Source organism: Aotus nancymaae, unplaced genomic scaffold (assembly GCF_030222135.1).
Source record: "Aotus nancymaae isolate 86718 unplaced genomic scaffold, 86718_ANA_hifiasm-v0.15.2.pri h1tg000025l, whole genome shotgun sequence".
Taxonomy (NCBI): Eukaryota; Metazoa; Chordata; class Mammalia; order Primates; family Aotidae; genus Aotus; species Aotus nancymaae.
The window spans coordinates 36,595,797-36,611,156 of NW_026988438.1; the positions used below are offsets into that span (position 1 = coordinate 36,595,797).

Genomic DNA, 15,360 nt, shown 5'->3' on the forward strand with positions numbered 1-15,360 from the left:
TCATGTTTCTTGAACACTAATGAGACCCAAGTATCATTAACTACATGAAATAATGTTTAAATTGCTTTTTAATTCATATATTTGCTTAAAGTAAACCCAAAGACACTCTGATACACGTTTGCAAGTTTTTAGTACCTTTAGTGATGCCCTCTGTGCTAATGTCCAAATTAACTAAGATTAACTGTGAAGTCTTAGTATTTATACCTTCAGTTAATCTTAGTTAATTTGGACATTAGCACAGAGGGCATCACTTGAAAATCAACAGTGATTTTTAAGAAGTCAAGCCTCAGTTCTTCACTCTATCTCTGCATCAGACTCTCCTACCCTAGGTATCAAATAAGAGGTACTATAGGGTAACCTTCAATTTTTCTCTTTTGAAAAAGTTATCAGGAATTCAAACAAACGAAAATTTTCTTAAGACTCCTTTTAACCATTTATCATTTATTAAATGCACAACCAACATGAAAGAAAAAAGCCTGTAATGTTTTTTAATTAGAAATAATATATTTTATTTCATCCCTGAAAAAAAAACAAAAACAAAAATGTCCACATCTAATAGGAGAGACTAAACAATTATTCCAAACTCCTACCTGGCAATGGTATATAATTAATTTCTTCACATAAACGTAGAGAGTACAGAGAAGAGAACAGAGATCTGGAAATCTTTCATGAAACAATATTTTCACGTATTTATTTTAATAAAATATTATAATTATTGCTACATGTGGTAGCATATCGTAATAATGAACAATACAATATCTAAAACTAAATTCTATACAGTCTAAATCAAGAAGCTAGCTGCACTTTTAAGCAGTTATTATAGAGAATAAATACTATGAAATATAGGGCACCATATGGCAATTAGATTTGCTACAAGGGAAATTTAAATAAAAGTATAATTTGTTTTATACTAGAATTACCAAGATTAGGATTTCCTGTGCTATATACAGTAGCTTTTTTCCTGAAAAGACAGTCAACCTTCATAGTTTATATTTTAAACGTTCTTAATTATTTTAAGTGTCCATTATATAAAATGAATATATAATGTATCTGTTATACAAATTCAAAATTTCTTAAAGCAGGATACTCTTATACAATATAATGTTAACATTTTCCAAGCAATTTAATGCAGCACTAAAGTACTTTTAATATATACATCTGGCTAAAGTCCTCAAGAGTTCCAGTCTCCCAAGTCCCTTCCTCCCGGACCAATATAATAAAAGCAAAATTAACCCAAATATGGAAATAATGTGCTTTCCTGATAGCATAGACACGCAAAGCGTTAAACTTTTAAATGAACATTCATGTATGTGAAAAATCATTAATACTTTAGTTACTGTTAATCTCACCATAAAAATATTTCATTCTTCAGAATATATATATGAGACAAATTTAAGTATGAGATTAGAGTTTACAACTATTTTAATGCTGTTATTAAATTGCCCCAATGTTAACGAAAGGTAATGGACAGTGGCTGCTACCCATTTCAAAATTATGCTCTTATAAATGTAATTTTAAAAAATATACAGTAATTAACCTTCGGTTATTTCAAAGGATAGTGCAAATGAATACATTCTTTGGGTCATGATTTCAAAACATTATTTTCAACATTATATTTCCTTTCTCTGCTCATAATTGGAATAACAAAATATAGTACTAGAAGGAAGGACATTTTCAAATAGCCTTAGTTTAACAGTTACATCTATTGAGAACAAATGACAGAATGATTAAATATTCTCCACTTGTCCAAAAAACGTTATATACTTAAATAAATATGTTATAGAAATGAATCCATGTCTTTCAGTGTTTTTGTTTTAGCTTGATTTCAAACACAAAAGATTTTTCTATACAAAACTCACCTACCTGCTTACTACATCAACCAAGGTACCAAATTCCCTTTAAGGACATAGTACAGCATTGAAGAGACTTGCCTGAAAACAAACAAATAACTTTAAAATTTTTATGTACAGAATTAGAGTTCCATGAATCCAGCATACTCCTTGAAAATGTGTAGAGATTTTATTGTAAAATATTACTCTGTCCTAGCCAGCGATTATAAAGCTTTTCTGCCATAGGATATAATCCACAGTGGATGGAGCAGCACAAGGTGATCTTCAACTGCTATCTGATGCTGCCTGAGGCATTCGTTCTTTTATTTGTGGTTACTGGCACCAAATTCCCACTAGTACCATTGGTGGTGTTGGTTGCTGAGCCGTTCACAACAATATAGTCAACTTTGTTCTCCAGCTTCACCAATCGTTGCAAAATGTCATCCAGAAGGACAGCAATTGTTCTTTTCAGATCCGCTAGGGGAAAAAAATCAGAATAAAATAAACATAAAGAGAGCTCTTAATTATGGTGCTTTTATAGTTTGAAGGGAAAAAGTGAACAACCACTGAGTCATTGGAGAGAAAATGTACTAGAGAGAACACACTCACACTACGAATAGGAAAAGCCTAAATTTTTTTTTTTTTTTGAGAGGGAGTCTTCCTCTGTGTCCCAAGCAGGAGGGCAGTGGCATGATCTCAGTTCACTGCAGCCTCTGCCTCCTGGGTTCCAGCGATTCTCCTGCCTCAGCCTCCTGGGGAGCTGGGATTACAGGCATGCACCACCATGCCCGGCTAATTTTTGTATTTTTAGTGGAGACAGGGATTCACCATGTTGGTCAGGCTGGTCTCGAACTCCTGACCTCAGGTGATCTGCCCTCCTGGGCCTCCCTCTCAAAGTGCCAGGATTACAGGTGGAACCACCACTCCCAGCCATAATTTTTAAATCAACAGCATCATTTACAGAGCTTCTAAAACGAAGTTGTTCAGAGTTGTAAATGTGGGGGAAACTCTCACTTTTCTAGTGCGATATAATGGATTTTAAAGTCTGATTCAAAATGTTAGTCCCACTGTGAGTAACTCGTTTGCCTTGAGTTTCTTAAGAAGTTTATAAAAAATACTACGGACTAAACAGATAAAGTAAAAAGCTAGCTAAGTAAGAAAGAGTCCATGAAATGCAGAAATCGGGAACCTCCACAGGGTGGAACTGTGGGGGAGCCTAGGGTCCAGCGCAAATGCCTGGAACCTGTTGAGTGCAGTAGGACACTAGCAGCAGTTCTGACTTAAATTTCCTCCAGAAAATGGTGGGAAGACAGTATCTTCCAACCTCTTTGTAACGTTATTGAGTTTTAGTAAACTTTACTTGACAAGAATAGAATTATGAGGCTTTTCTGCCTTAGAATTCTCTTTCTCAGGTTTCCCAAAATCATCTAGCATATATTAGGTACTCCATTAGTGACAACAAACACTGTTATTTTTGTTGATCCTGGACCAAAAAATCAGCTCAAGTCCTAATCTGGATCACCAGGGGAGAAATAATCTAACAACTGATAAATGTGCTGATGGTTCTATCAGAAAAGCACAAGCAACAAAAGAGAAAATAGATAAACTGGACTTCGCTGACATTTAAAACTTTTTGTGCATAAAAGGACATTAATCAAGAAAATGAAAAGACAACCTATAGAATGACAGAAAACATCTGTAAAGCATATATGTGATAAAGATTTATTATCCAGAATATATAAAGATCTCTTATAATTCATGAACAAAAAGATAAATCAATTTTTTAAATGGGCGAAGGACTCGAATAGACTCTTCTCTAAAGAAGATATGCAGCCTGGCATGGTGGCTCATGCCTGTACTCCCAGGACTTTGGGAGGCTGAGGTGGGTGGATCACCTGAAGTTAGGAGTTCAAGACCATCCTGACCAACATGAAGAAACCTCATCTTTACTAAAACTACAAAATTAGCCAAGCATGGTGGTGCATGCCTGCAATCCCATCTACTAGGGAGACTGAGGCAGGAGAATCACTTGAACCTGGGAGGCAGAAGTTGCAGTGAGCTGAGATCGTGCCATTGCACTCCAGCCTGGGCAAGAAGAGCAAAACTCTGTCTCAAAAAAAAAAATATATATATATATATATATATGCAAATGTCCAATAAGTGCATGAAAAAAATGTTCAGTATCACTGCCACTACAGAAATACAAGCCAAAACACAATAAAATACCACTTCACACCTACTAGGATAGCTATCATCAAAGAAATAGAAAATAAGTGTTGGCGAGGATGCGGAGAAATGGAAACTCTCACACCTTAGTGGTGGGAATATAAAATGGTGCAGATACTGTGGAAAAGAGTTTGTCAGTTTCTAGAAAACTTAAACATAAAATTGCCATATGACCCAGGAATTCCACTCCTAGGCATATTCCAAAAAAAAATCAAAAGCAAGGACACAGAGCTCAGAGGGATACTTACACCAATGTTCATTTCTGCTTTATTCACAATAGCCAAAAGGTGGAAACAACCCAAGTGTTCTTATGTAAACACAACAGAATATTATTCAGCCAGAAAAAGAAATGACCTTCTGATACATGCTACAACACAATAAACCCTGAAAATGTTATGCTAAGTGAAATAAGCCAGAAACAAAATATCAATTATTGTACAATTCCACTTATATAGAATAGGCATATGTATACAGACAGAAAGTAGACTAGAGGTCATATCAAGGACCAGGGGAAGGAGGGAAGAAAGATTTGTTGCTCAAATATTGCAGCTTTTTTTTTTTTTTTGAGACAAGTCTCACTCTGTTGCCCAGGCTGGAGAACAGTGGTGCGATCTCGGCTCACTACAACCTCTGCCTCCTGGGTTCAAGTGACTCTCCTGCCTAAGCCTCCAGAGTAGCTGGGACTACAGGCACATGCCACCATGCACAGCCAATTTTTGTATTTTTAGTAGAGACAGGGTTTCACTATGTTGGCCAGGCTGGTCTCGAACTCCCGACCTCATAATCAGCAGGCCTCAGCCTCTCAAAGTGCTGGGATTACAGGCATAAGCCACCATGCCCAGTAATGTTAAAGATTTCTTGTTTGGAGTGGTACAAGCTTTGGAAAGATACAGTAGTGATGGTTGCACAACACTGTTAATATAATGAATACCAATGAACTGCATATTTAAAAAAAAATTTTTTTTTTGAGACGGACTCTCACTCTGTCACCAGGCTGGAGTGCACTGGCGTAATTTTGGCTCACTGCAACTTCCACCTCCCAGGTTCAAGGGATTTTCCTGCCTCAGCCTCCTAAGTAGCTAGGGTTACAGGCATGTGCCACCACACACAGCTAATTTTTTGTATTTTTAGTAGAGACAGGGTTTCACCATGTTCGCCAGGCTGGTCTCTGGTCTCACACTCCTAACTTCAGGTGATCCACCCACCTCAGCCTCCCAAAGTGCTGGGTTACAGGCGTGAGCCCCTACCCCCAGCCTTAAAAGTTATTTTAACGGCAAATTTTACATTATAGATATTTTACAATTGTTTAGAAGTGGGGAAAAAAAGTATCAGAAAGGGGTAGTATTACAGTAGTGGTTGTGATAGACACTGAACAAAAAATACTTATCAAAAAATAGAAATGTAATATAAAGTGAGGGGAAAACCATTTGGAGGAAGTCTTATTGAAAAATGAGATTTTCTAAGCAGTGCATCTCAGGCATCAAACATTCTAGTTTAGTGGAATATACAAGAAAAAAATGTACAAAAAAGTCCTTCAGCAAGAAGTACCCAGGAATGAAATATAATGACACATACTTCTTTCAGATGGTTCCGAAAAGATATAAACATAGATATTTGTATCTATAAAAAGAGCTGAGCATGGTGGCTCACATCTGTAATCCCAGCACTTTGGGAGGCCGAGGCAGGGTGGATCACTTGAGGTCAGGTGTTCGAGACCAGCCTGGCCAATATGGTGAAACCCCATCTCTACTAAAAACACAAAAAAATTAGCTAGGCATGTTGGCACATGTCTGCAGTCTCAGCTCCTTGGGAGGCTGAGGCAAAAGAACTGCTTGAACCTGGGAGGTGAAGGTTGCAGTGAGCTGAGATCACGCCACTGCACTCCAGCCTGGGAGACAGAGCAAGACTCCGAATCAAAAAAAAGAAAAAGCAGACATAAAAAAATGTTAGCCAACTGTGAATTTAGATGAAAGTTTATGGTGTTTATAAGTTTATGATGTTTACCATATGATTTTTTAAAAATTTCCTGTAGAGTTGAAAATTTTCAAAATAAAACATTGGAAGAGGGGACATTTATTTATTAATACCTTTCAATCAAGAGTTGCAATAGTATTTGGTAAATAGGAGATAATCATAATTTTTAAAACCCTTCAGCAGCAAGACTAAATGATAAAAACTGGATCTCCTTTTCCATGGCAGTCACCTCCTTTATGATATTAAAAGCAGCAGCAACCTAAAATGGGCAGGCAGGGGACAGTCTTAATACAACACATTAACAAAATGAAGCTAAAGCCCTAGGAGGCCTCAACTAAACAAGTGTGAGAATTGTAAAGGTGCAGTCTAATCACTTATCTGAGTCAGGGTTAGGAAATGGCAATTAAAGAAAAAGTCAGAATGAATGAAAAACAACTATATGATAATTTTATAATGCTCTAAAGTATTATTAAATATAGAGCTTTTAAATTTTCTAAAATCAACTGTTTTAATATTACAAAAAAAGAGACTAAGAGAGTGTATCTACCTTGCTCCATGATATAAAATCATTTTGTTGAATATCAGAACAAAACTCTTATTTCTCAGAGTTCTTTCAAATACACCAAATATCCTCCTTTCTCTATATTCACAATACAATTTTGTTTACATGTCATGAGAAAACATCTTTAAGGGAATTATATGCTTGTATTAATATTATATGTGCATCCATCACACTTTCCCCGTAAAGCTCTGTCGCTGAAGGTGCTAGCAGTAAGAACTCCCTCCCTATCTTAGGCCTTGAACCCCTAAAAGCAACTTGAAAATAGAAATCCTGTCATATCTATCCCTTTACTCTCAGCTCACCCAGCTTGGTGCTTCACCACACAGTAGACACTCGACAAATGTTTGAAATGAACATTTGCTGAATGTCTACTTCACATGTTTGTTAGGTGGCATCATCATCACTGAGATCAAAATGAAGGTTTCAATTTAGAAAATTAAACCCTTTAAGGTTGCTCTGTTTCTACTTTAACTTCTTTATTCTGGGAGAAGATCAAGTTTAAGAAGAAAAAAAGCACATAAAAACATAGACCTAACCTGATGATTTCATACCACACAAAAAGCAAAAGAAGGGTACATAATGCTATTAAATATGCTAAAGATATTGGGTATAAAAAGATCCTAACTATGATAAACATAATCAGTGATTGTAAGGCACAGCAGGAAGCCACTATCATCCCTTGAACTATGGAACAGAGGGAGAATGAGGTGATTTACCAGAGGCCAAGTCTAAGGTCACCTTGTGGAAAAACAGAACCAAGGCAGGCTGTCTGGCAGAGGGTGGCACTATAAAACAGTCATGGGCATTGCCAGAGACCTCACCTGAAGCAGAGACGGAGGGCAAAAAAATACCTTCCCTTCCTCCTGTTTTCCAAATTCCTCCCAATACTTCCCACTGGCTGAACCCAGGCAGAAGCCAGCTGATTTGGGAACTTGGAAAATGCTACCCACTGGAATCACTCTTCCTTGAGAAATAAAACAGAACAGAAAAATGCTAAGGAATAAATCTGAGGGCAACCAGCCATAGGACTGGCATAAACATAAGCACACATGCTCTTGCAGATCCCCTACTTATGTCATACGTCTCTTAATTTATTCTTTTTTTTTTTTTTTTTTGGAGACAGGGTCTTGCTCTATTGCCCAGGCTAGAGTGCAATGGCACAATCATGGCTGACTGCAGCAGCCTTGAGGCCCTGGATTCAAGTGATTTCCTCCCACCTCAGCACCCCCTCCCCACCTACTGCCAAGTAGCTGGGACAACAGGCACGCACCACTATGCTGGGCTAATTTTTGTAGAGATGGGGTTTTGCCATGTTATCTGGGCTATTCTCAAACTCCTGGGCTCAAGCAATCCACCTACCTCAGCCTCCCAGCATGAGACACCAGGCCTGGCTGTATTTTATCTTTTTATACCTAAATATTGTTTTCTGATTTGTACTCTTAATGTCAGCTGCCTCAAATCTATTTTGTAGAGAAGCAAATCTAAATAAAGATAAACCTCTTATGTACATACAAAAGGAATAAAACTGTAGTAAAATGCAAAATCACACAGAAGTGTTTAATATACACTGTACAACTCAAAAACTTTTCCTTACTAGTATTTTTCAAATTCAAGTCAATACTTTACCACAACTAAACATCAGCTTAATGGTACAAACAAGAAAATTTAGAAATCACTTCGTCTTTTTCTTTTATTTTGGATATAGGGTCTCACTTTGTCATTGCCCAGGCTGGAGTGCAGTGGTGCAATCTTGGCTCATTGCAGCCTCAAACTCTGGGGTGAGGTGATCCTCCCACCTCAGCCGACCAAGTAGCTGGGATTATAGGTGCCTGCCACTACACCCACTAATTTCTGTAGAGACAGGGTTTTGCCATGTTACCAGGCTGGTATTGAACTCCTGAGCTCAAGTGATCCCACCTCGGCCTCCCAAAGCGCTGGGATTACAGGCATGAGTCACTGCATCTGGCCAGAAGTTGCTTCTTGGTTATTGAAGTGAGTTACCCAGTATAAAATTTTATTATGAAGCTCCTAACAGTAAAGAAAGAATGCCTTGAAAGAAATATAAACTAAATATCACAGCAAAGAGAACGCTGTTAGGTAAAAGTGCTTTCAAAGACTTCATCAACTATATGATTAAATGTGCATTCATTGTTTAATCTTTTGCATTATATATATATATGTATATACATATATATATATGTATATACATATATATATATATAATATGTATATACATATATATATATATGTATATATACACATAGCTACCTTCTCCCACTGGGTGCTTAATAAATTATGTCACTCAACAATTACTTTATTACTTCTCAAGATTGCAAGGCAGTTTAAATCACGAGTGAACTAAGATATATTCTCATCAAACATTAAATACAAACTAAATACCTCCGTACCTAAAATAAGCCTAATTTTTCCTAAGAAATGCTACATAATGCTTTTGCCTAAATGATACAAATCACCATAAATAGGCTAAGTTTTAAATAGCTACATCAATATCATATCTAATAGGAATTCTGAGATTGACTTTCCTTTAACACATCTGGAATACAAGGACCACCCATTTTACAGGTTTGGCTTCACGTTTTTTCCTTAATTATTAAATTAACTTTTTGTCTTGAGATGACTGGATTTACAAAGAGTTGTAAGAAATAATAAATACAAAAATTTTAATACCCTTTGCTCAGTTTCCCTACAACGGTAACATCTTGCAAAACTGTATACAATATCATAACCAGAATGCTGACATTGTTAAGAGTTAAGATGCAGAATATTTCTATCACCACTAGGGTCCCCATGTTGCCCTTTTACAGTAAAACTCACTTCCCTCCCACTGATCTGTTTATTTGGTGTATGGTATTACATTGATTGATCTTCAAATACTGAACAGCTTTGCATCTTTGGAATAAATACCACTTTGTGGTCAGGCGTGACGGCTCATAACTGTAATCCCAGCACTTTGGAAGGCCAACGCGGGTGGATCACTTGAGGTCAGGAGTTCGAGACCAGCCTGGCCAACATGGTGAAACCCTGTCTTTACTAAAAATGCAGAAATTAGCTTGGCATGGTGGCAGGAACCTGTAATCCCAGGTACTTGGAAGGCTGAGGTGGGAGAATTGCTTGAGCCTGGGAGGAGAGGTTGCAGTGAGCTGAGATCATATCACCGCAGTCCAGCCTGTGCAACAGAGTGAAACACCGTCTCAAAAAAAAAAAAAAAAGAAAAAACTACTTGATGTTTAATTCTTTGTATATGCTGCTGAACTGTTAACTAATATTTTCTTAAGAATGTTCACATCTATATTTGGGGGAATATTGATCTGTAGTTTTCATTTTTTATACTGTATTTGCCTAGTTGGGTGTATGAATAAAACTAGCTTTATAAAATGAATTAGGAATTGTTCCTTCCTATTTTATTTTCTGGAAAAGATTGCATAAAATTATACTAATTCTTTTTTAAACTGCAGAGATAATTCTCTAGCAAAACCATCTGGGCCAAAGATTTTTTGGGGGTAAAATTTTAAAATTATAAATTAAATTACATTAATAGTTATAGGACTATTCACATTAATTATTTCATATTGGGTGGATTGCGGCAATTTGTTTTTTGAGAAACTGACCCATTTCATCCAAGTTACCAAATTTATGCACATAGAGCTGTTCAGTGTTCCTGTATATCCTTTTGATATCTACAGGGTCTGCTGTGATACTCATTTTTCCATTCCTGATGTTGGTAATTTGTGTCTTTTTTCTTTTCAGTCTTAGAAGTTTGTCCTTTTTTTTTTTACCCTATTAAAGAATGAGCTCTTTGTTTCATTGATTTTCTCTGTTTTTCTGTTTTCAACTTCACTGATTTCTGCTCTTCATTTCCTTTTTTTCTGCTTGCTTTGGGTTTAGTTTGCTTTTCTTTTTCTAGGTTCTCTACATAGCTTAGATTATGCATTTGAGACTTTTCCTCTTTTCTGCTTTATGCACTTAGGGCATAAATCTAAATTTCCCTCTCAGCACTGTTTTAGCTGTGTCCCACAATTTTTATGTTGCATTATTTGTATTTATTTCCCTTGAGATTTCTTCTTTGATTCATTATTTAGAAGTATGTTGTCCAGTTTCCAACTATTAGAGATTTTCCTATTATCTTTCCATTATTGATTTCTACATGATGGTCAGAGAATATACTCGGTATGATTTTAATTCTTTTAAGTTTCTGAGGTTTGTTTTATGGCCCAGAAAAAGGTCTACTTTGGTAAGTATTCTATGGACTTTTTTTTTCTTTTTTGGACATAGGGTCTTGCTCTGTCACCTGGGCTGGAGTGCAGCAGCATGCTCATGGCCCATTGCAGCCTCAACCTCCTGCTCTCAACAGACCCTCCCAACTCAGCCTCCCCAGTTGCTGGGACTACAGGCATACACCACTATGCCCAACTAATTTTTATATTTTTTGTAGAGATGAAGTTTCACCATGTTACCCAAGCTAGTCTGAAACTCCTGTTCTCAAACAATCTGGCTGCCTTGGCCTCCCAAAGGGCTAGGATTACAGGTGTAAGCCACCACACCCAGCCTCCATGGACTATTTATTTATTGAAACAGGGTCTCACTCTGTCACCCAGGCTGGAGTGCAGTGCCACAATCTCAGCTCACTGCAACCTCTGCCTCCAGTTCAAGCAATTCTCATACCTCAGCTTCCTGAGTAGCTGGGACTACAGGCATGCACAACCCACATCCAGCTAATTTTTGTATTTTTAGTAGAGCTGAGGTTTCACTTTTTTAGCCAGGCTGGTCTTGAACTCCTGACCTCAAACGATCTGGATGCCTCAGCCTCCCAAAGTGCTGGGATTACAGGCATGAGCCACCGCACCCCGCCTCCATAGACTCTTGAAAAATGTGTATTCCACTCTTGTTGGAATGTCATATATATGTAAATTAGATACACAGAGCATTCTACACCATTGTACTCTAGCCTGGGTGACAGAGGAAGACCCTATCAAAAATTATTCTCCTAAAATATTTGTGGAGTCTTTTTTTGTTTTGAGACAGAGTCTCACTCTGTTGCCTAGGCTGCAGTGCAGTGATGCAATCTCAGCTCGCTGTAAACCTCCTGAGTTCAAGCAATTCTTGTGTTTCAGCCTCCCAAGTAGCTGGGACTACAGGCACCTACCACCTACCTCAAATGATCCACCCACCTGGGCCTCCTAAAATGCTGGGACTACAGATGTGAGCCACTGAGACCAGTCTTTTTTTTTTTTTTTTTTTTTTTGAGACAGAGTCTTACTCTGAAACCAGGCTGGAGTTAAGTGGTGCGATCTGCAACCTCCACATCCTGGGTTCAAGCAATTATCCTGCCTCAGCCTCCTGAGTAGCTGGGACTACAGGTGCTCACCACCACACCCAGCTAATTTTTGTATTTTTAGTAGAGGTGGGGTTTCACCACATTGGCCAGGATGGTCTCAATCTCTTGACCTCGTGATCCACACACCTCAGCTTCCTAAAGTGCTAGGATTACAGGCATGAGCCACTGTACCCAGACTCTTTTTTTTTTTTTGGTAGAGCCAGGGTCTCCTTATGTTACCCAAGTTGGTCTCAAACTCCTGGACTCAAGTGATCCTCCTGCCTCAGTCTCCCAAAGTGCTAGGATTATAGGTGTGAACCACTGCACCTGGCTGGCATCTATTTTTTATTTAAAGTGTTTAGCTACACTGATAAAGAGAAAAGCCAAAACCCTTAAAAGAAAGCAGGGTCATTGCCCAAAGTAATCTATAGATTCAATGCTATCCCCATCAAGCTACCAATGACCTTCACAGAACTGGAAAAAACCACTTTAAACTTCATATGGAATCACAAGAGAGCCCACATAGCCAAGAAAATCCTAAGCAAAAAGAACAAAGTCGGAGGCATCACACTGCCGGACTTCAAACTATACTACAAAGCTACAGTAATCAAAACAGCATGATACTGGTACCAAAACAGAGACATAGACCAATGGAACAGAACAGAGGCCCCAGAAGAAACACCACACATCTACAACCATCTGATCTTTGACAAACCTGGCAAAAACAAGCAATGGGGAAAGGACTCCATGTTTCATAAATGGTGTTGGGAAAACTGGCTAGCAATGTGCAGAAAGCAGAAACTCGACCCCTACCTGTCACCTTACACTAAAATTAACTCCAGATGGACTAAAGATTTAAACATAAAACCTAACACCATAAAAACACTAGAAGAAAACATAGGCAAAACCATCCAGGAACTAGGCATAGGCAAGGACTTCATGACTAAAACACCAAAAGCAATGGCAATAAAAGCCAAGATAGACAAATGGGATCTAATTAAAATTCAGAGCTTCCATACAGCAAAAGAAACCATCATTAGAGTGAATCAGCAACCAACAGAATGGGAAAAAATTTTTGCAATCTACCCATCTGACAAAGGGCTAATAACCAGAATCTACAAATAACTAAAACAGATTTACAAGAAAAAAACCAAACAACCCCATTCAAAAGTGGGCGAAGGTTATGAACAGACACTTTTCAAAAGAAGACACATATGAGGCCAACAAACATATGAAAAAATGCTCATCATCACTGGTCATTAGAGAAACGCAAATCAAAACCACATTGAGATATCATCTCACGCCAGTTAGAATGGCGATCATTAAAAAATCTGGAGACAACAGATGCTGGAGAGGATGTGGAGAAATAGGAACACTCTTACACAGTTGGTAGGAGTGTAAATTAGTTCAATCACTGTGGAAGACAGTGTGGCAATTTCTCAAGGATCTAGAAATAGAAATTCCATTTGACCCAGCAATCCCATTACTGGGCATATACCCAAAGAACTATAAATCATTCTACTATAAAGACACATGCACATGTATGTTCACTGCAGCCCTGTGTACAACAGCAAAGACCTGGAACCAACCCAAATGCCCAACAATGATAGACTAGACAAAGAAAATGTGGTACATATACACCATGGATACTATGCAGCCATAAAAAATAATGAGTTTGTGTCCCTTGTAGGGACTTGGATGAATCTGAAAACCATCATTCTCAGCAAACTGACACAAGAACAGAATGCCAAACACTGCATGTTCTCACTCATTGGTGGATGCCGAACAATGAGAAACGTGGACTCAGGGAGAGGAGCATCACACACTGGGGATAGGCTGGAGGGTAGGGGAGAGACAGCGGGGGGTGGGGAGGGAGGGGAAGGTGGGGAGGGATAACATGGGGAGAAATGCCAGATATAGTATGCACCTAAAGTTAAATAAATAAATTTTTAAAGAAAGAAAATAAAGAAAGATATATAGTAGTCTTTTACAATAGACAATGTATCCTTTAAAACAATGAATAAAAATATACTTAGCAGGGGAAAAAAAAAAAAAAGAAAGCAGTGTCAGTCTTTGAATAGGAAAGCCTGATGTGGTCAAGGACTGGTGTTAATGGAGATTCTGAACCAGGTGTAGGAAACCATGCACCAACTGCAAAATGTTCCTGAACAGTCCGTGTGAAGCCAGAGCAAGTATTCCCAATTCATTGTTCTAGGCAAATCACAGAATACAAGAGAGAGAATATTACATAGGAAGAAACAAAATTCCATCACAGAGGACTAAGAATGTGGAGGAAAATATATAAGGCAGATGGAAATAATTACAGATTAAAGAGAAAGCACACATTACTGTTCAAAATGTACAGGTCATTATAAAGTTGAATTAATCTGTCCATAGCCTTTGAAATAGTAAAAATTTATTGTAAACTAGTATTTTTTAAAAAAAATTAGCTAACACAGAAACAGAAAACCAAATACTGCATGTTCTCCCTTATAAATGGGAGCTAAATGATAAGAACCTATGAACACAAAGAAGGAAACAACAGACACTGAGTCTCCTTGAGGGTGGAGGATGGGAGGAGGGAGAGGAGCAGAAAAGATAACTAAACTATTGGGTACTGAGCTTAAAACCTGGGTGATGTAATAATATGTACAACAAACCGCCATGACACGTGTTTATCTATGTAACAAACCTTCACATGTATCCCCAAACCTAAAATAAATTTTTTAAATTTCCATTAAAAAATATATTAGTTTATGTTTATTTTACCAACTGGAAAAAAAAACAGGATAAACAGCTCAAAAGAGGTCCATTCAATAAATATTTTTTATTGGCTTTTTTGTATAGTAATGAAAGGCTATGGATAAATGGTTTCTATGGATAGCTAAAAGTTTAAGTTACTGTAAAATTCTAATCTGATTGTAACTTGTACTGCCATTTCAAATTAATAGAGCCAAGGAATAAATTCAAATAATGAAACTAAAATAACTGGCTAACTCATTTGGAGAAAAGAACCTGCATCTTACTGTTTACAACAGAAACCCCAACTGTATTACAAATATAAATGTAAAATGAACAAAAAACAACTAAAAGCATAATACAGTAGAATATAAGTTGTGGAGAGAAAAATTTTCAGCACAAAACTAAATCATAAAAAAGATATTTTACTACATAAAATTTAAAAACAGTATACCCAGTTATTAGGCAGCTGAAAAATCAAAAGAAAAACATTTGTAACACATGACAGCATTAACATCTTTATAAAGAATCAAATAAGAAATAAACATTTCCCAGGAGAAAAACTGTCAAATGACTCAAATAATTCATATCCTCATATGTACAAGAAATACCAATAGCCAACAAACATTTTAAAAAATATTTTAACCTCCCCTGAAAGCAAATAAATGCAAAAGCAAACAATTAAATGCCATTTA

The 15,360-nt window shown here is 37.2% G+C and overlaps 1 protein-coding gene across 1 annotated transcript in view; it reads right to left on the reverse strand.

Moving 5' to 3' along the window:
- Positions 1-421: 421 nt before the first annotated feature.
- Positions 422-15,360, reverse strand: part of CCDC126 (coiled-coil domain containing 126) — a 43,720-nt gene continuing 28,781 nt past the window's right edge. The window contains exon 4 of the mRNA XM_012447821.2: positions 422-2,306. Within this exon, the coding sequence (XP_012303244.1) occupies positions 2,122-2,306 (185 nt within the window). The 3' untranslated portion in view covers positions 422-2,121. The remainder of the gene's footprint in view (positions 2,307-15,360) is intronic.